We start from the raw sequence: 21861 nt of genomic DNA on the forward strand, positions 1-21861 counted from the left end.
TACTCTACACCGCAGCCAAGGAGAACGGTCCTACCTGGAGCCTCTGGCAGAAAGCTCCAGGGAAGACTCGAGGTCGACCCCTCGGCTTTTGGAGTCGGGGATACAAAGGATCTTAGGCCAGCTATACCCCAACTGAGAAAGAGATACTGGCAGCCTATGAAGGGGTTCAAGCTGCTTCGGAAGTGATTGGCACTGAAGCACAGCTCCTCCTGGCACTCTGGTTGCCCGTGCTGGGCTGGATGTTCAAAGGCAGGGTCCCCTCTACACATCATGCAACTGATGCTACGTGGAGTAAGTGGGCTGCACTAATTATACAACGAGCTTGAATGGGAAATCCCAGTCGTCCAGGCATTCTAGAAGTCATCATGGACTGGCCAGAGGGCAAAGATTTTGGAATGTCACCAGAGGAGGAGGTGATGCGTGCTGAAGAGGCCCCACCATACAATAAACTGTCAGAAAGTGAAAAGCAGTATGCCTTGTTTACTGATGGGTCCTGCCGTATTGTGGGAAAACATCGGAGATGGAAGGCAGCTGTATGGAGTCCTCAACGACAAGTTGCAGAAACTGCTGAAGGAGAGGGTGAATCGAGTCAGTTTGCCGAGGTGAAAGCCATCCAGCTGGCCCTGGACATTGCTGAATGAGAAAAGTGGCCAGTACTTTATCTCTATACTGACTCATGGATGGTGGCAAATGCCCTGTGGGGGTGGTTGCAGCAATGGAAGCAGAGCAACTGGCAACGCAGAGGTAAACCCATCTGGGCTGCTGCATTGTGGCAAGATATCGCTGCCTGGGTGCAGAACCTGGTGGTGAAGGTACGCCATGTAGACACCCATGTACCCAAGAGTCGGGCCACTGAGGAACACCAGAACAACCAACAAGTGGATAAAGCTGCTAAGATTGAAGTGGCTCAGATGGACTTAGATTGGCAACATAAGGGTGAATTATTTTTGGCCCGGTGGGCCCATGACACTTCAGGCCATCAGGGCAGAGATGCAACATACAGATGGGCCCGTGATCGAGGGGTGGACTTAACAATGGACACTATTGCCCAGGTTATTCATGAGTGTGAAACATGTGCTGCAATTAAACAAGCCAAACGATTAAAGCCTCTTTGGTATGGAGGACGATGGCTGAAGTACAAATATGGGGAGGCCTGGCAGATTGATTATATCATACTCCCACCAACCCACCAAGGCAAACGCCATGTGCTTATCATGGTGGAAGCAACCACCGGATGGCTGGAAACATACGCTGTGCCCTGTGCCACTGCCCAGAACACTATCCTGGGCCTTGAGAACCAGATTTTGTGGCGATTCCCAGAGAGAATTGAGTCAGAAAATGGGACTCATTTCTGGAATAACCTCATAGACATTTGGGCCAAAGAGCATGGCATTGAGTGGGTATATCACATCCCCTACCATGCACCAGCCTCTGGGAAAATCGAACGGTACAATGGGCTGTTAAAAACTACACTGAGAGCAATGGGTGGGGGAACTTTCAAACATTGGGATACACATTTACCAAAGGCCACCTGGTTGGTCAACACCAGAGGATCCGCCAACAGGGCTGGTCCAGCCCAGTCAGAACCCTTACATATTGTAGAGGGGGACAAAGTTCTTGTGGTGCATATAAAGAATTTATTGGGGAAGACAGTTTGGGTTATTGCTGCTTCAGGTAAAGGCAAACCCACTCATGGGATTGCTTTTGCTCAGGGACCAGGATATACTTGGTGAGTAATGCAGGATGATGGGGAAGTCCAATGTGTACCTCAAGGGGATTTGATTTTAGGGGAAAACAGCCAATGAACTCAATTGTATGCTGTTGCCTGCTATGTAATGCTTTCATTGACCATCAACTAGATGTCTTCAGGTCACCAGTGACTGGCCCTGACTTCCCTCCGACCATCATCTGAACAGAGAATGAACTTTGATAGAACCAGTCGAGTTCTGCAGCAAAGGAACGATCAGCATCAGCAGGCAACGATCCAACACTGCACACAGCCTCTCCTGCCCCAAAAGACTGTTACAAGAGATGGAACCTGACGTCATGGACCGGATGGGCTCAGCAGCTTTGTAGAGATTGGTCCATGCATTAAGGAATGATCTCTTTCTCCCTGTCTGTGTGTGTGTGTGGATGTATATATGTAAGAGCAATGGTATATTGAAAATGTGGAATCTGAGCATGACGTGAATGGTATGGAATAAGGGGTGGATACTGTCCTGGGTTCAGCAGTAGCAGTCATTTTTTCTCCTTCTTAGTAGCTGGTGCAGCGCTGTGGTTTTGATTTTCGGCCTGAGAACAGAGCTGATAACACCAATGTTTTTAGTTGCTGCTCAAATGTTTGGTCTGATCAAGGACTTTGTGAGTCTCATGCTCTGCCAGGGAGGAGGGGAAGCTGGGAGGAAGCAGAGACAGGACACCTGACCCAAACTAGCCAAAGAGGTATTCCATACCACAGCACGTCATGCCTGGGATGTAACTGGGAGTTACCCAGAAGGGCTGGCTCACTGCTCGGTCGGGCTGTTTTTATGATGGGTGGTGGTGTATTCTCTTCCCTTCTTATTTCCCTTATCATTATTGTTATTGGTGGCAGCAGCAGTGATTTGTGTTATACCTTAGTTACTGGACTGTTCTTATCTCAACCCGTGGGAGTTACATTCTTTCAATTCTCCTCCCCATCCCTCCAGGAGCGGGGGAGGGGGGGAAGAAAGGGCAAGGGGGGGAGTGGACTGCGTGGCTAACTTGACATCAGGGTTTAAACCACGACAGCATGTCATTTCTAGATTGTAGTGCTTTTGTTATTGAAGCTGTATATTGTAGTTGGCCCGTTTAGTCATCTTTCCTATATTTTAGAAGACAGCATGCATGGGAATTGCAGGTCAGCTGTCACAGGGTAACCCTGGCAGTCCTGTCTAGCTCATCCAAAAACTGGTGCTTGTACCAACTTAGTCTCAAGAGAAACATGTATCCTCTAATGCGGCATCAGTCAGCAGTCTCCCTTACTTCAGCAGTTGCTATTTTTCAGTCATTGGAAGGAAGGCTGCTTTAAAAACTACTATTTGAGTCTTAGGGAAATTGAGCAGGGGTTAATTCTCACTGTCCTGAGTAGGAAGCTGCACTCCCACTTATTTCCTTGACTCTTTCTAGAAGATCTTGACAGTCCTCCTCCTCCTGTCTTTCTGTCACTGAGCTGCCTGAGGAGTGAAACCTGCCCTGGCTCCTTCAAGAGCCTCTGAAGTACTCCAAAAACGGCCTCTCCCAAACCTCAGCTGCAGGGTATCACTAGTATTTTTTTTACCCTCGGCTACTCTCATCTTCATGCCCATCCCTTACTATGTGTCTTATGGTCCCTGGAATGATGCAAAATAAAGTGCCTCCAGCTGTGGAATACTGGGCTGAGGGCTTGAAGGGTGGTGCAAAATACTCCACAGCTGTGGCCTGCCATTAGCCCCTCTTGCTACTGGGTCATCATGCCTGAGAAATGTGCATTTGACCAAAGCACTTTGTTAGCTTTAAGTATTATTAGTTTTGCTGCAAGTTGAGTGTTATTGCTTAGTAAATTGATGTGTAACGCAAGGCAACTATGATTTAATCCCATTTTCCAAATGGGGAAATTTTAGTCCTGTTCCTGTAAGTGATGCTACAGAGCGAGAAGTGGGCTAGTTCTGGGGCCAGCTTACCAAGGAGGAAATGGCTGAGGATACTTTCATTTTAGCATAGCTGCATGTGTGCATGCTTCATAAGCAGTGCTTGAGGCAGCACTTCCTCCCACTAGTGCAAGGAGGAAGGAAACTCCAAGGTGATAACATACAGTAGAAGGTAGTGCTGGCTCGCAAGCCACAGGGAGGATGTGACTCCACATGTGTCACCGGAGTTGAGGCAGGAGCTGTGCTCCAGCAGTGGTAGCTACTGTGCTAGCAGAGAGAGGGCCTCTGCAGCTTGAATGCCATGTCTGGCTAAGAAGAGACCCTGAACAAGGAAAAAGGGCTTGACTGACCTGGTAGAAACAAAAACACTGCTTGCACTATCCTGTCGAGGTAGGGTGGAAAAACAAGAGGGAGAGCTGATTTAGAAACCTGCACATTGGCTACCAGACCCAGTTCCCTGTGTGTTACGCTTCATTCAGGGTTCCCAAAGCTGTCTGCATTTCTTGATTAAACTGCTGCCTTCCAGAAGCATGTAGGCAATAATAAGAACAAGTATCATGTGATTATATACCTTACATATATATTTTTTAATAATCTAAAACAACATTAATTTTTATACACATTGAAATACTGTTGGCTCTCTAACCTGATGTGAGGAGGGAACAAAACTGGATTCTTGTTTTCTGCATTTGCAGAACACATTTATACAAGGCTAGTACAGAGCTGTGCTAACACCAGCTGAAGATGTTTATTCTTACTTTGTTAAGGATAGCCTCGTGCCTCCCATCCTAAGCCCCCCCAGTGGATGGTTGATGGCCCTGGTGCTCCAGCCTCTCAGCCACACAGTGAACAACAGGCAGCTCTGGAAAATGGGGTGGCAGTAGCAAAAGCTGGCAGATCCTTGCTGCATACATGGCAATGGTGCATCCTCTGGGCTCATCTTGGCTGCTTCCAACAGCTTGCCTAAGTGCCCCCACAATGCAACAACTCACCCTGCTGCAGCTGAGGCAATGTGGATTTGTTCATCTGCTCTGTTTGGTGGATTCATTTTTATTTTCACTGTGACAGCTTTTACATGGAGAAGTCAAACTCTCCTCCTAGCTAAACCTTTATATTATTGTATTGCACTGCAATGGAAAAGTAGAAGGACTACTATTGTCTGCAAACGCCTATACCTACAGTTAATGTATTATTAGGGAATGAAAGAGGAGGCTCCAAATTCTTGTTTTTAAGCAAAAATGATAGTATGATAAACTCTTCAGCATACTGAAGGATTGGGTGTAATGCAGGTACTGGGAAAAAGTCCAGCGGACACTTGTAGTCCTTCTTCTGAAACCTAGTCTTTCATTCATTTCTATGTGGCTGTTCTGCCAAGCAGAACACAGTATTTCTGTGAGCAGTGAGCACAGAGAGCTGTCACTGAGCATCACCAAGCATAGGCAATGGCTACTGTGCACGTGTCAGCTGGATGTCTCCTCAAGGGGGTCACAGAAAGTTTGCATTCCCTATGTTGTCTACTGTATAAACAAATAGATATTAGCAAGCTAGTATCTAGAAAAGATGTAAAAGACAAAATCTCAGACCATGTTTTACCGTAGTTGTAAGTGGAAATATTCCTGCTGTTTTGGAGAGATTTCCCCTAAGCAGAATTTTTTTGTGACCAGAGAGCAGCTTGCCTGTGAGCCCAGGTAATCTATTTTGAAACTGTATTTCTGATGAGACCTTACTGTGTCGCCAAATGACACTGAGCTGGTCTTCTAGGGCAGCCTTAGGCAGCCAGGCACCGCTCTCAGCAGTTAGATGAGTTTCCTGGTCGTGTCTTGACAGGCATGAGCTCAGGGTCTAGTGACCCTTTAACAGGGCACCAAGGGCAGAGGGGAGGAAGAAGGATGATGGTACTTGTGGATGCAGGTGGAAATGGAACAGGATGTGCCAGAATGCGATGTTGCATTGGTGCAAATCCCTGGCCACCAGGGAGCCCTGGGTTTCTAAGACTTTTTGTTGAGATGATGTGACATGTCCCAGAAGACTTCACATAGAAAACTGAGATGTATTTGTGGTTTCCTCCTCCTATTTCTATGAGCCCATTCTTTATTTTCACCACTATGGAGAAATTAATCGCAGGCATGCAGCAGAAATGACTGTAGTGTGTAATAGGTACCAGGGAGAAGGTCAGGCTAGGCATCTGAACCATGACAGGAGAGGGCAAGGCTCATGGCTTGCTGCTGCCTCCCCTCGACCTGAAGACCTGATGGCAGAAAAGTGACCTGCAGAAGCCAGGTTTGGGCTAAGGATGCCAGCGAATGAACCCCACTGACAGGACATCAGTGTTTCCATAACCTGAACCTGTAAAGGCTTGGACATCATACAAATTGATGACAGGTACCACGGCTGTACTTCAACATGAAGGAGAATTAGTGGTGGAGTTGCTCTTACCGCAGTTAAGTCTCAAAGCAGCATTTTTGTGGATGCCTGGACATAGGTTGTACTGCATTTTCCCTCTTGCAATGAAGGACAGACCATGTGCCTAAAAACAAAATCCAAATTCAGCCCAGAGTGGATTCCTCTAGAATATTGCTTTTGGCCATACTGCTCTGAATTGAACAACAACATCTGAAAAAGCTTCTGTGTCCCTTGACTGGCTAGAGAAAAAAATATGCTTGATCTTGGCAAATATCCCAACTCTCTTCAAAGCATAGACTGCTTCTCTCCATTTTGACCTCACTGCTGTTGGACTCTTATGCCAGCCAGAGTTTAGAAGCTCTCATTTATTGCAACAAACTGAAAATGTTTGGTAGCTGAGTTCAGCACGTGCAGGAATAAGGTGGTTTATTCTTTCTCCAAAAAGGCAAAGAAGAAAGGCTTTTTCCAGTCAGGCATTGCTCACTAATGGTATGAAGAATAGATTTCATCAGCTTCAGCTCACAGAGACTGCCCTTCTTAGGAGGGAAAACTTCAGTACCAAGTAAATTGGCATTTTGCTCTGGGGGTCAGGAGATCTGTCTGCTATGAACCCAACTGGGCTGCTGTAGGAGCTTTCGGTAACAACATGCCACCTAATTTGCCCTCCCAGAGAACTCAGCTCCCCTGGGTTGAAACACTTGGGTTAGTCATCATTACCTCATTAGCCCACTCTTCCATGACATAGTGTGCAAGTACATTTTTAACTGCCATTGTAGTGCTTCATGGCATTTATTCCACTGAAAGGCAAAGGAGCAACATCTGTTTCGAAGGCAAGTACAAGTGTGGGTAAAAAGTGCCTCCTCTATCCATGCATAGTAAAGGAGCAGCTGCAGCTGCTGTGGTCTGGAGCTGGCCCTTGGGCTGGGCAGAGGGAGGAATCCTTCAGTCCGCTTGTAGGGCACAGGAAGGGCAGATCCAGCCCCTTTGGGAACAGACATGAGCAGAGTGTCTGTCTCCCTGTCTGTCAACATGGCCTTGCCAGTGTTGGAGACAGACAAGCCAAGAGACTCTGCAGTTGACTGTGGATACTAGGATGATTTGCCCAGTTTCCCACTCACCTCCTGCCTGTGTCCTGAGAAGGACAAGAATTTGATTTCCTGGCTGTTTCCTAAACGGCTCCCAGTCAGAGGGGGTGAATCACAGCACCACTGTCCTGCAGCCAAACTGGCACTGAGCTGATCACTCATCACCAATAACATGCCCATGAAGCAAGCTGGCTCCTTCACTCTGCCTCTTAACATCCCTCAGACTGGGATGAGGCTGGTGCAGTCCCTGCCTTAATGCTTACCTGGTCAGGAAACCTGCAGAGGGCAATTCAAAGCACCCAGGTGCTCCAAATTCATCACGCTTTTCGCTACGTGATAGGGAGTGATAGCTCATACAAGTTGCATACCTACATCAAAACAAAGTTAAGAACCATTTTCACATCAAAAAGACTACCCATTTTGTCTGACATGGCCTCCCCTTAATTACCCTCCGAACCACTCCTTGCTCTAGACCTGCATATCCACTTAGATATACAGGCTTTCAGTTGTGGGGTTCTTTAATTTAAACTTGATTTTGAGAAAGAACAAGATGAGCTCCACTGTGATAGCTCTAGAATATTACACAGCATTAATCTCAGCAGTGAGTGGGAGCAAAACACTGAGGGATGTGCAGCCCGAGAAAACCGAGGAGGCTTAGTAAGTAGCAGGAGCAGATAAAAGCAGACAGCTTGGGAAGATGTTTGGAAGAGAAACATCAATAGAAAGAAGGCAGATAGGAGAGAAAGAACCCAGGCCACTTCCAGGGCAGACCTTCCAGTGAGTGCCAGCAACTCTGTGCTGCTGGATGTGAAATTGTTTTACGGGCTTCTCTCATTTCCAGGCTGTTGGAAAACTATTGTCTAATGCCTGACCCAACGGGAAGTGCAACAGCTGGATATAGGGAGCACATTCAAGAAAAATTTGAAAAGCAAAAAATTGAATTCAGAGGTTGGCTTTTCCTATTTTTAGCTTGCCTGCAAATTATCTGGAGATGCATACAACTTATTTTGGAAGTTCCAAGAAGCAGAGGGTGTTGCCAGTTCTTGCGGTATGAAAACCAAATGTACTGCATTTCTTGTGACAGATGATGCGCTGCAAAAGATACCTACGTAGGCAGCGTTGTTAAGGGAGGTTGGTTTGAGATGGTTGCATTAAAGCCGAAGCAAGTGCTTCTCTATGTTAAAGAGACACACAGAGAGAGGGACTGAGAGTAAACATACACATAGTTCTGTGGCTGGGGTCATAGATTGTGTAACTGCTCAGAAAGTAATGAATTAGGCTGCAGCTGTATGGGTTGGTTGCATTTCCAAACCCTCTCATGAGAGGGAGTTTTCACTCTCATTGGCAAAGATGATTTGGCAGCAGAAGTCTTGTCACGGAAGGTTACCTGTGTTACAGGCAGGCTAGGTCAAAACATTGCCCAGGACCTGGGGTCTCCTCCTGACACCATCAAGCACTGCTCTCTTCTCTGGCCTGACCCATCAGACTGAGCTCCTCGAAGAGCAATCCTGAAGCTTTCATTGAACTCCCACTTTCATTTGAGGTCCAGCTCACCCTGGAAGGGGAACAGTGATCTAAGCCCAACCTGTGGCTTCCCTAAGTCTCTCCTCTGTGCCTTATTGCATGGACAGGAGGAACTCAATTTTGCTTTCCTCTGAACCACTGTTGCTCAGACTCCCACTGAGCTGCTTCTGATGGAGAGCTAACACTGGCCCTCACCAAACATGGATATGCCTGGTGCACAAAAGCTTGTTCTTTCTTTCAGCTACATTTACTGCTAAGGGCTTGTTAGCTCCCCAGTACATTTTCTTCTTCCTGGTCAAAGAAGGAATCCAGCCGAGGCTCCATTCCCTTGTGTGAGCTCAGGATCCTAAAGGTAAAGTCACTCCAAAAGGTCATAGCTGAGGAATTTGTGTTCTATTCAGCCAGGAGGTTGTTGTATGCTATGCTCAGGCACTAATTACTGACAAGATTATGTGTATGTAACACATCTTGTTTCTAATCATGCAAACAAGTCTTTTTCTAGCCTTGGCACTGGCAGACAAAATGTGATTAAAATTCAGTGAGTTTCCCCCTCTCCTTAGTACTGAGCATTCCCACCAAGCTCAGCCAGGGCTGCGACCAGAGCAGCAGCCTGGACAATAAATTCTGCGAAGGAAGATGCAAACCTCCAGGAACAGCCTGTTTCCTTGGAAGGTCTGCGGAGCCTGTTGCATCACTTCAGCAAGGAAAAAGCAGTGCTGCCCCACAATGGACAAAAGGGAGGCGGTATCCCGAGATCCATTTCAGAATCAGATGCCCAGCTTCAAGGGAGGACGGGCTAAAAAAGAGGCGGATACGTCTCTGCTGATCATGCCTGCAGTCTCTTGAAATGCCTTAAGTCTGTGCATTAGGGCTTCTGTTGATTGTCTGTGAGGCCAAGCAGGAATTGCTCAGCTCCTTGATGCAGACCTTGAATATGGGGGAATTTGTTGCTCTGTTATTCCTGTCCTTCAGTGAAGCAGAGGAGTGTGGCATCAGCAAGTGATGGCATGCAGAGAGGCTGGGTTGTGCTCCCAGCAGTGTGCCTGCTAATACCCGTGGGCTTTTGATGATGTGCAGGAGGAATTGTATTTTCCAGACTAAGTTGATGGAAACCATTCCCAGCTTCCCTGCCTGCCTGCCTGCCTTCATGCCTGACTACTTCCTTTCCTCTTGGGGAGAGTGTCTTTTATTTCCTGTCATCACTGGGAATTGCCAGGAACAAGTCCCAGGCTGTCACAAAGGACCTGAACATGGGCAAGGCCCATGGGGCTCCCTCATGCACTTCCTGCATGCAATATGGGTTTGACTTTCACCAGCCTTCTGTAGATTTGGAAAGTGAGGCGCGATGCCCCCATGACCCCTTGCTAGTCTCTTAGCTAGTCTCAGCTAAGAGGAGTCCAAGCTTGTATCCCAGGTGGATGCTAATATATTCAGGAGGGCTTGCTCCTTTGGTAGATGTTCTGCATTTCACTACATCAGAGATTCAGCTGTTAGCAGAGAGGGCAACATGCATATTCAGGGCCTCCTTCAATATCAGCCATTGCAGAGAACGTCTGCTACTTGAAATCCTGAGTGGCTGCTGGTAACACACCTTGGCACACTGCAAGTGTGAGAGCTCCCTTGCTGGCCTCTTGAATCTCACTCCGTTTATTAGAAGGGCTGATTTCTCTGATCCCTGCTCTGGGAGACTTTTCACTAGTAAGCTAGTGAAATGATGGTGAATTTACAGTTCACCAGGCTTCTAGTTTGAGCTGAGAAAACAGGAAGTATTTAGCAGGTAAGGGCTTGAGCGCTCTGTTAATAGCTATGAAATGGGAGTTTGTGCATGTGCAAGAAATAGTTGATACAGTTGAAGTACCATCTTTGTGATTTTGGCTTTTATTTACTAAGGCTTCCCAGCTTGTAATTTCACCTTTACCAAGTGCTGGAGGCCTGTGGTGGAGTAAGGAACCTGAAGCATGTAGTCAATTTATAAATCTAGATGATGGTGGTATCTCATGGGTGAAGACTTTCTCAGTCTCACTGGAGGAGATAACTGGAATCATTGCAGTGTTGCTCTTTCAGGCTGCTCCAGACTTCTGAGCGCATCAGAAATTACCAGAAGATGGTTCCTGGAACTATCATAATATGGCATCACAAATTGTTGCTGGAGCTGTTAGCAGAGACCTGGCCATAAGCTGAACTTTCTATTTCTGCCTGAAGTTACACTAATTCATGAGTATTTTATTCCTCGGACCTAGATGGCTGAAGGGCTTCACTGTGTCACGCTGGTTTCTTTAGGGTGCTGGCTAGTTACTGTACTTCTCAAGATTACCAGGCTTGCTTTTCCAGGCAGCGCTCAGCCAGCTGCTAAGCTGTGCCAGCCAAGCCATGCCAGCCAAGAAGAACATAGATGTGTTTTGTAGACGGATTGACACCCAGAAAGTCTTTCATAATAGCAGCATCAGCTCACATTAATCGGTATTCCTGATGCATTGTCTCACTGCAGGTTCACTGTGTGGGACAGTCCTGCTACACACCACTTTGCAGCTCTGGTGGTAGATGTGTCCAATCTTCAGCCATTGCACCAGTAAAAGGACTGTAACAGGTTTGTTGCCAAGGGATGGCCCCAGCATGAGTTTTGATTATGAATACTGTGCATCTATCAGACACAGTGGTCTGTACAGAGCAGTGACAATCACAATTCATCACCAGCTGTGGCTACCAGTGCATTGCAACTCTCCAGCAGCTTGTCTGCCTCCAGCTCTGGAGCAGGGAGCTGTCAGTGCTGAGTGAGGTGGCTCAGCTTAGCAGGTACCTCCCTTTGGGGCACCAGCGAGACCTCAGCCAAGCATTTTCTGCATTTCCACGCTGGGGTGATGGATGAGGGCTACCTTTTGCTATACCTGGCATTATCTTGTGAAACCTCTCAAGCGGGTCAGCTTGTGGATTTGAGGACTGAGAATGTCAGTGCCATTTCCACCCCCCACCCAATGTTTAGGGTTTAGTTAACAAATCCTCATCTCCCTTGATGATAATCTGAAGTTAACACAAGCACCAGTGAGCGACCCAGATGAGCACACCATGAACTCCGATTGAATGTAGGTGACCATTCAGGAGAGCAAACTGCACTTCCAGGGGTCAGCAGGCTTAAAGCACTAAAAATCCCCGTGCATCTCCTGGTCAGTACGGAAGTTTGTGTGTCACATAAATTGAGCATCGAATACAGGCAGTGGTGCTCAGGTTGGCCCTGTTAGATTTCTGATTCCTACCCCTGAAGCTTCAGCACTGCTTTGCTGCAATCCCCTCAGGCTTTGTGTGCAAATGTGCTCAGACTGTAACTAACATGGGACACCAGCACAGCAACAGCAACTCACAGGCATGGCTGCAGTGACCTTTGTCAGCCCCACTGGAGCCTCTAGCCAGGCTACAACAGCCCAGAAATTACAGCTTCCACCCAGTCAATAGGATAGTCCAGGTCCTCTCTTGTCTTGTCTAATCTAGGCTGGGAGCGTTTGGACTCATGGCTCCCACAGCATAGAGGAAGGCAATCAGCAGGGTGAGGAGGAGAATTAAGGAGAAAGCATCCCCCTTTTGAAGCTAGCTGTCCTGCAAGGAGGAAGACAGGGCTCACAAAGGCTACATAGCTTACAGAGTGAGGCCCTCACCAGCAGCCTAGCAAGTGAAGCTTGGCAAGTGCACAGTCCCTGACTTGAAGAATACATACCCTTTTTTTATCTTTTTTGTAAGTCAATGACTAAGATTAAGCTCTAAAACTCACGGTCACTGATTGATATTACAGTAAAAGCTGCAAAAGGTTCAGAAGACTTGAATTTTACCAAATGAGGAAAACTGGCGATTTCAGGACCATCCAATATAACTCTGATGCTGGCCAAAGCAAAGCTTAAGAGCCAAGCTGAACCTGCATGCTGCAGCTCTGGCCATAGCACCATACCATGTAATTTTTTCTGCCTCTCTTCTTGCAAGCTATTTATACCACCCCCCTCCATGTAGGCTGCAGCTGCTGCTGTGCCTGAGCGTCTCAGGCCGAGTGAGCTGCTCTCTGGAGGACGCTTTCTTCTAGGAATCAGGACACAAAAGCTGCTGGAGTGTATTGTTCAGCATGTCCCAGTGAAACGGGAAATTCAGGACGGAGAGCAGGATGGAGGCAGTGCTTGTCACTGAACCACATTGCTCTTTGCACAGGAAGGACGCTGAAGCATCAGAACATGAGAAGAGCATTGATATATGCCTAGTGGGGAGTAGAATATAAAGGAAGCAGAATCTACGTCTGCTTTTGAACTGCTTACAAAAAAGCTAACTCACACTTCCTGCAAGATGGTGGAAAACCCAGCATTCCTGGAGCATGTGCAGACCTCAGGAGTACTCGTTAGCTGACTGATGGCTGTCCACACTAAATTAATGGGAATGGAGTTGAGCTGACACTAAATACTTCTGAAAACGTATTATTTTCTCACCTTTGGTTAGAGCCTTTTAGCATGTAGCTGCTGGGTGGGTTAAGTACATCTGATGCCTCATTTCCCAGATAGAGGGAGGCTGTCTGGGCAAAGCCCTTGCTCTCCATGTGTTCGCATAGCCACAGTGCAAGGCTCTGTCCTTGCTGTTAGACCTCTGGGCATTACAAGAACATGGGCTTGTTGTGCACCAGGATTATCATTTGAAGAGCACCTCTAGAGTAGGCAAGGCTTGGCACAGGTCTCTTCTCTTTCAAACAAGGATAAGATCCACCAGTGGCCTTGCTTTCTAAACGGAGATAAGACTGCATCCCAAATACCACAGTGTACCACACCCAGCAAAAATCCTGTTAGAAATATCTGTGAAGGCTGATACTGACAGAACTATCACACGGGCATTGCTAGACTGCTGGGATTGTCAGTCCATTGTGTGCCACGGCCCTATGTTAGTTACTATTGGCCTAATTTGGGCCTATGGGGGGAGAATTATTAAAAAACTACAACCCACGATATGCAGCACTGAACGTTTGGTGGTGATAATGGCCAAGAATCACAAAATTAGTCCATTTTGGGGCCAGGAAAGGAAATAGTTGTGCAATAGCATCGCTTCCTATTCAAATTCTCTACAAACGGGGAATTAAGGTCCAAGATAAGAATCACAGGGTGAGGCTGATATGTGTGGAGGTATGTTGGCCATGAGAGTTGTTTTGAGTCTTCTCAGTTGTGACCTATATAATCTGTACCTCCTTTTCTCTGTAATTCTAACAAGGCTGGGAGCTATGTGTCTAGGCTACTGTTAAGACACCAGCTTACAAATTCTCATTTGCATTTCTAAGCTACAGTGAGCAAAGTCCACACTATTTCTGAACAAGAACATCCACATAAGCACGTAGTATATTTTTATCTATGTTACAGACTATCAGCATCACATTTGTAATGACTGCATTTTAACTTTCCTGAGCATCATTATTCCCACCCAGCTTCTATTTTTCAAACTAAACGTAACAAGAGACATCAGTAGCATAATACCTCAGGCTACGATTCACAGCAAAGGCATCTCAGCTGGGAACAGAAAGCAAACATGCTCTTTCCTAGTGTGTTTCTTAGGGAAAGTGTGGTCCTCTGCAGCCAAGACAGGGAAACTACCTTGCAAGTACATGTGGGTGGCACCCAGCTGGGAACTGCCGGATCAACTAACTTGCCCCCTGCACCCTACATCAGCCTTTATTTTGGTGAAAACAGGGAGGGGAAACAATATAGCAGGTTCTCAATAGGCATAATCCAACCTACCTAATTGCTAGCTAGTTCTGAAAGGGGCTCACATCACTTTCACAGCCTCCTCTGCAGTAGAATAACAACCCCAAAAGTAAAGACTATGAGCACATTGAGCTGCTTTGACTCGGCCTGTAGCCTCACACTCACCAGACATAACAGGAGCAAACCAAATGTAGGGGCAAGGTCCCCTGCTCAACAGCAGCTGCCGTTGGTTTGGGTCAGGCATAAACTGAAGTTGCACCATAACCTGACATGCCATAACATGTTTTGGATAGGCCTTTCTGTTGCTGAAGCTCAGCCTTGCAGATTCTTCAGGTGAAGCCTCTAATGCAAAGGAAGCAATGAAGAACATGCCAGAGTTCTCTGACAGCAGATGATGGAAACAACAAAGTTTTGTCTGCAGCTGCTGGTGGGCCTCTCCAGGGCTTTCCATGAGCCAGAGGAGCTTGTGCCTACTCCCTTTTTTATTTTTAATCTCTGAGATGCCAGTGCTGGCTGACTCAGTGCCCATCACAAAGCAATTGCGTGTTGTGATTTACTGCTTCATGTGGTGCTGCCACCCCATGCAGCTCCTCTCTGGAGAGGCAGGGGTGGTGGGCAGGAGCACCTGCCCTAGAAACCTGGCTTCCTGCAGGCTGGCCACCACTGTGGGGAAGTACCACAGAAGCAGGGCAATATGATCCACAAGGAGGACTTGCTCCTAAAGCACACATGTGGGAACAAGTGATTTTAGCCTGAGAGTGTGCAGGTCCTACATCAGTGAAGGCAGTTGCTGGATGTTTCATTGATTGGACCTGCCCTGCAGGTTGGAGGCTTCCCATTCCAGCACCCAAGAATTTGTTGCCCTAAATATTTGCTTGCAAGATTAAAAATAAGAAAGAAAAAACTCCAAGCCTTCTGGAAAAAAACTTAAACAAAAAAAACCTCAGTCAGAAGATTGTTCTACTCCAGATAAAGAGCTATTTTTGCAAGGCAGTCAAAAGGAAAGCAAGTTGTTATGTTTTATGGCCTCTGTTGCCCCCTCCAGTCCTATATTAGTAGTTGGTGCTGTTTGGAAAACAACAATCCTGGGAAAACCTGCACTAACAGTAATGTCTGAGGCTCATTATTTCATATACATCTGACATGAATTGGAAGCGAAAATTGGGATCAGCATTTCCTTTCCTGGCACCGCCAACTTTGCATTGGAAAACCAAAGCCTGTTTATAGAGGAGACAGCTTAATAGGAGCTGAAGTGAACTCACAGAGGAATTTTGAGTCCTCTCAAAACTTTCTGCCCTAAGTGTAAAATGCACCTATAATCTGATAAGTTACCTGTATGCATGTGTATAGAAAAACATGACACTTAAAAAAAGTGTAAGCATGTTCATTTCTCTTTGGTGGCAAGTCCATGGGCACACACGCTGATAAGATGTTTGTTCCTCGGCTGTACCAGTGGGAGGGAGCCCCAGCTTTACTGTCCTTGCAGAGGAGGAGGGGCTCAGCTATAGAAATGAATAGAAAAGCACTGTCTCCACACCTTTTTAAAGCCACATCACTGTGGGAATAACCAACAAATACGATCATTATCTTATTTACTTGACATCCGGTTCTTTTTTTAAGCCAGATAGATATGGGGCCTTCAGTAATTTCATGCTGAGGAGCGTCACTTTCTTGGGAAGGTAATTTTAGAGGCAGAGAGGGAGCCAAGAGCTTGTCGCTACTCCAGTGCAGATGGGGGGAGAGATTTATACCTGGAAGAAGCAGACAAAGGTGACCTCTCTGTTACAGAGATGCCTGTCTCATGTAGAGACAGAGAGGAAAAGAACTCAGCACACCAGTGACACAATTGACTCTTTAATGTCCAAAATAGGTTTTTACACTCAGTTCCTCCAAATAAGTTTTCTAAGTGAAGGCACATTTAGAAAGGCAAAAGCATTCTCCCTCCTACTTTCAGGAGCTTTGCTCTGTACTCCTGCCATGCTTTACAGGCTGCATCCAGATCACATGTCAGATGTTGTACTCTGAAAATGTCCTGCTAAAGATGACAGTGCGGTGGTTGTCTGGGTGCTTGTCTGTCCCATGACTGAGCATGTAACAGGAGCCTTTTTAAAGGATTTAGAAATTAAAAGGTAGAGTTTTCTGTCTTTGAAATAATAATTAGAGAAACCAGCTACTTGGGCTAAGAAAGTGCTTTAAGCTGCGAACTAGAAAGGCCAGGTGACCAGGGCAGTAGTATAGCAAACCAGCATATCAGGACCATGCATCCCTCAAACTGGAAAAACAAAGTCAGACTAACACCCACTCACCATGCACTCTTCTTCCCAGAAATGTTTGGTGTTGCATTACTTTCCGATTCTCTTTAGGCTTGATCTCACTGTCCCACCTCTTCAAGCCATGTGCTGGCTTTGGAAGTATGAGAGACTCCAGTCAAGTTTCATATAATCACTGCTGACAATCACGCAGGCCAGAAACTGAATATTCACTACCTATCTTCCTTATTGTCCATGAGTAGGATTCTTACCAGCTAGTTTTTTGTGATAATAATAGCTGCATGTGGAAATGCAACACATTGCAGCATAGCCTACCAGTGGGAATTGGAAGGTAATTTGGAGATGATGAGGTTAAATAGATGAAGCACTGGAGGAGTGTACTTTGTTGAAAGCATATTTTAGCATACAAGGTTTCTAACTTGATGCCAGAGGACAGAGAGGATGATTGCCAGATTGATAGTTAAGAAAAATGTCCCTTTAACTGACAACTTAACAAACAAAGAATTAATGAGGTAAATCTGGAACTCCAGAATACCCAGGCTTATATTGTCATTCCCGAGTAGAACAGTCTATTCAGGAAAAAGTGAGTTTTCAAGGAAAATCATAGCATTTTTAAAAATAACCTTTGGTGTTTAAAATGCATATAATAAGTGACAATAGTTTTCAAAGATACAGTTGGATTAGTTCTTCTTGGATTGGTTCTCTTGTTCCTGTGATTTGCTATCAAACATGAAAGCAGAAAAAGAATTTGTGGAGTAAAAATGGTTATCTGCACCAAAATTAGACACAAACTTTAACCAATTACTTGAATGATAAGTTTTCTTGTAAGCACTACAGAGTCAGACCTTTTGTCATGTGCAACAGACTGTTGTTACACTGCAGCACATGCTTAATACACCACATATTAATCATTTTGAGTAGCACAAGCACACTGCAAAATAAGGGAAGCCTCTAAAACCTGCTATTCCAGAGAAGGGGCTCCAATTCTGGTCAAAAGGCAGGAGCTCTCAAGCTTGTGCAACTTGTCATTACAGTGATACAGTTAGAGTGCTTGGCAATGCAATTTAATAACCATTTTAAACTGGTGCAGTACAGGCTGCTGTGTGGATGAGAAGTCCTGTCTTCTTTTTTGCATGTCAGTGTTTCTACTTGTGCAGTAAATCAGATGAAAGAACTACCTGAAGCCATTACTAGGCTTCTACCCAAAGCTTAGTAAAACCCTGGGGCAAGAGAGCAAGGGATCAGACCCCGATTTATCTCACTATTCATCTGAAGAGCTATTATTTCTGAGTCAGGCTGGTGCAGTAAAAGCACACATAGATCTGTGTATCCACATAGAGATGTGGTTAGCCACAAAGTCCAGAAGCAACCCTCATGCAGATGACACTGACCCACTGGCACCAAGAAGAATGCTTCTCAGGGGCAGGCTATTCACACTGGCATTGCTTGCCTCACTCCTGTGACTGAGACACCAGAGTGGTCTGGCAGCAGATTGTAAAAGGCAGATCTTTCTCTGTATCAGCCAAAATAGATGTAAATATTCTTGGCCTTCTTACTCGATTTAAAAACAAATTAAAAATAAAGCTGTAAAACCTAGTAGCTTTTTTTCTTTGTTGAAAACTATGTTTAAATAAGTGTTGCAGTTTAATTCATATGCTGCAAGGATTCTCCCTTCTGCCTGAAAATTCCTAAATGTAGGGTCTTACAGTGATAATCCATTTTTAAAAATAGGTAGCTGGGGCTATTCCCAAGAGGAAGAAGCTTGTGGATTTACAGGGAAACTGATTCCAGTGTAAGAAAAAGGAAGCAGATATTCAAGCTCACCTGATACGCACAACAGTGATGACACTTCTCCACTAATGAAAGACAAGACACAGTTAGATTGCCAACCTTTCCACTTTGGGAGTTTACCTAAAGAGGCCAGAACTTTAGTTGAAATGAGACAAATAAAAGCTAAATTCTGTTACAGAATTCTCCTACTCTCTACTTTTGTCTGAAGCTCTCCTGAGAAAGACCACCAGATCTAGGTGCAAACCAGATCTAGGTGCAAACTGCCTTGTTAGAACAGCTTTGATATTATAATAAAAGGTAAATAAAAATGGTGAAAGAGCATGCCTGGAAAAAGTGTAACAAACTTGTGTAACTGAAGCAGAAAGTCTTGTGAGGAGCTGAATTAAACAAATAAACGGTTTGCAGTATCTTGTGGTATACCAGGTATCATACAGTTGGTGCTGAAAGACTGCAGGTGCTGTTCCAGCTCATTTAGGACCTAGGACTAGAAAAGAGAGAACAGCAGAAGGCAGGGAGAGAACAAAAACCCCAAGGCCAGTAGGAAGAACACATGCAAAACAGGGGCTTTAAAGGGGAAGGAAAACTTTGATGTCTTCACAGTGAGCAAGATGACAATTTCTATTGGCTTTTAAATAGATTTGAAGACACTACCTATTACAGGGGTTTGGTTCATTTTACAGAGAACATACAATCCAAGCAGTAAGCAGTTACAATTTTAAAGTAGTCTCAGCCTAACAAGCACATGAAATGCCAGTGGGAAAAAGCAAGAGGCAAAACTGTAGAGCTTCCTGAAGTTTATGTCTTCTGTCATTTGAAGAGATTCACTGGAGCACACAGAGACTATATCACAGTGAGGATTGTCATGCATTTGAGGTGAGTAAGCTCTCTGGTGAGTGACAAAGAAAAACATTTGCTGTTATTTTTCTGAATCATCTGTTATCTTGTGCTAAGCACTTTAAAACCGCTTCTTGCGACAAATCAGGCAAATACCAAGGAGCACCCAGTCTAATGGCAAACCTGGAACTCTTCCCAGGCTCCATATGAGCCCAGCATTGTAAATGAGCACACACTAGACTACTGTTGCTCATGTATCCTGAACAGTCATTGCAACGAATCACTCTTATATTTGTCTACTAAACATTTGGTCCTATTACTACTGATATGGCAATAATCTGTTACCAGCCAACTTTTCCTTCAAGGGACATAAAGTGCAGAAGATGTTGAGGAAGAAATCCTGAAGAATAGTGTGCAAATAGTTAATATGCTTTTCCTGAGCACTACCAAGGTATATGTAAATGACCATGTATTATGTAGAGGCCAAGTAATCTGGTTTCATTGAGAGCTGGAGTGGAAGGAATAAAAAAGGAGAGTTGAAGATTGAAGGAAACCTGAAATCTAAGATAACAATACCATTGGCAAGGAATATAGCAGCTTCTTTTCTTTAGACTAGCCTCAGGCCATTTCATTCTGGTGTCATTCATGTTTGAGGCCAGCCAGCCACAGGCCACACATCATAAAAATATGTTCACAAGCAATCTATTTCCCTCCTGGGTTCTTAACCAGGACACCAGAAAGGTTCCATTTAAAAATCATTTTATTATTAACATAATCTTCCCATTTAGCCAAGTGTGGGTCACGTATAAGGAATGTCAGTAAATATTCCATTTGAGGCTTCTTTTTACATATTTCCATTCATAAATAAACTCTGAATTCACATAAAAAAGTTAAACTTAAATAACTAATATATTTTTTGTAACAGGCATACATTGGTAAAATATAAATATTCATGTACTCAGCTTTTGCTCTAAATAGAGACAACAATTAGCCACACATCACAGTTATTAACAACTGAAAACGAGAACTCAATCGATTTGCTGGCCTGGTCTAAAATAGAGATGGAAACAGAAATTTCATATTTTGACTTTGGGCCAAAAGAGGTTGAGAGGCAGGAAGAGAACAGCTTTATTAACAGCCTTGTTAAAAATAGTCTGCTCTGCCACTGAATTTTAACTTATTCTACGTTTGATAGTTGATTCCATGATAACTTTATGTATCACTCAAGTATCACTAACAAAATATGGCACATCATCCATGAACAATATAACAATGTTTTAAAACTACCAGGGCAAAAACATAAGCAATATGAGTGATTTGGTTCTGGCTAGTCATTTTGTCCTCTCAGTCTAACATTAATGTATTGCATCATGTCACTGTTTTGGCCACTTTCCCGCAAAAGACTGGAGTTTGTTACTTGTAGCTCTAAAGTTTTTCAAACTAACCAGTCACCAGGCAGCTTGATACACTGAGATTCCTCACCCAGAAGTCAGACCAAAATCGGTTGATCAAGGTGCCCTCTCAAAGGACTCTGGGAATAATGGTAAAAGGGACCACGGGACTGCTAGCTTCAAGCTCTAGTGCTGTCAGGAAGCATTCGGTTGCAGCATCATCATTGCCTTGAGCCTGCAGCACCTCTCCCAGGCCATTCCAGACCTCGTGGGCTGTGGAGTTCACCTGGACGGCATCTCTGAGAATCTTCTCTGCCAAGCTATAGCGTCCAAGCTGGTGAAGTATCAAAGCCTGCAAGAAAGCAAAGGAAAAATGGTTGAGATTGGCCACTAGGAGTTTCCAGAAGCTCAAATGATATGTCACAACATAAATAAGTGTAGGTAGTTCTTGGGTTGAAAGTGTTATAGACTATATAACAATTTTTATTTTTTAGTTTTTTATTAGAGAAATAACCTGAAGCAGGACTGGAGCAGGCTACTGCACACCAACAAGGAGTCAAGTGGCTTTGCATAGGAAACAAAGACACAGAAATTAAAAAAACCTGAGCTGAAAAACAAAAACCCACCCAAAAATCAGTAAGTATTTGAGCTTCCCATGTTGGAAGGCCTACTAAAGTGTGTGCCCTGAAGTGTTTGTGTCCTGCCTGCACATCTCAGCACCCAGCTCATGTCTTATAACATCTGAGATCGTACACACGGCATCATCAGCATTCAGGGATTGCAGTAACAGAACCAAGTGGGCAACACCCATGGTATTTGATTCAATCTCTGGGACAGGAAATGTGCTGGGACTAATACTGCCCCAACAGTTTATAAAGGTCCAGCAGGCAGATAACTTCCTAAGGAGCTTCCTAGACACAGATCTTTTATCTTCCCCTGTGGGATGGGATCCAATTCAACACCACACGATTCACAAGGATGTCCAAACCCACTTGGATACAGGCTGAATGAGGCAATGGAAATCTCTATCCAGCATATTCAGCTATGTGGAATGACCCTGTGAGAAAGCTTTTATCCAGGATTATAATAATCTTAATGATGTTATGCATTTTTACCTTGTGATTCCATATTGCAAAATGCTTATGGACCACAAATCTTTGTTTTCCAGAGAGTTCGGATTACATGCTTACAGATTCCCTCTCAGC

At 44.9% G+C, this 21861-nt stretch overlaps 1 protein-coding gene across 2 annotated transcripts in view; it reads right to left on the minus strand.

Moving 5' to 3' along the window:
* Positions 1-20230: 20230 nt before the first annotated feature.
* Positions 20231-21861, minus strand: part of TTC7B (tetratricopeptide repeat domain 7B) — a gene marked incomplete at its 5' end in the record, with an annotated part of 147654 nt that continues 146023 nt past the window's right edge. For both annotated transcript variants that reach the window (XM_080617488.1, XM_080617489.1), the window contains one exon: positions 20231-21008. In XM_080617488.1, coding sequence (XP_080473614.1) covers positions 20787-21008 — 222 coding nt within the window. In that variant the 3' untranslated portion in view covers positions 20231-20786. The remainder of the gene's footprint in view (positions 21009-21861) is intronic.

Source organism: Psittacula echo (assembly GCF_963264785.1).
Source record: "Psittacula echo genome assembly, chromosome: 5".
Lineage (NCBI taxonomy): Eukaryota > Metazoa > Chordata > Aves > Psittaciformes > Psittacidae > Psittacula > Psittacula echo.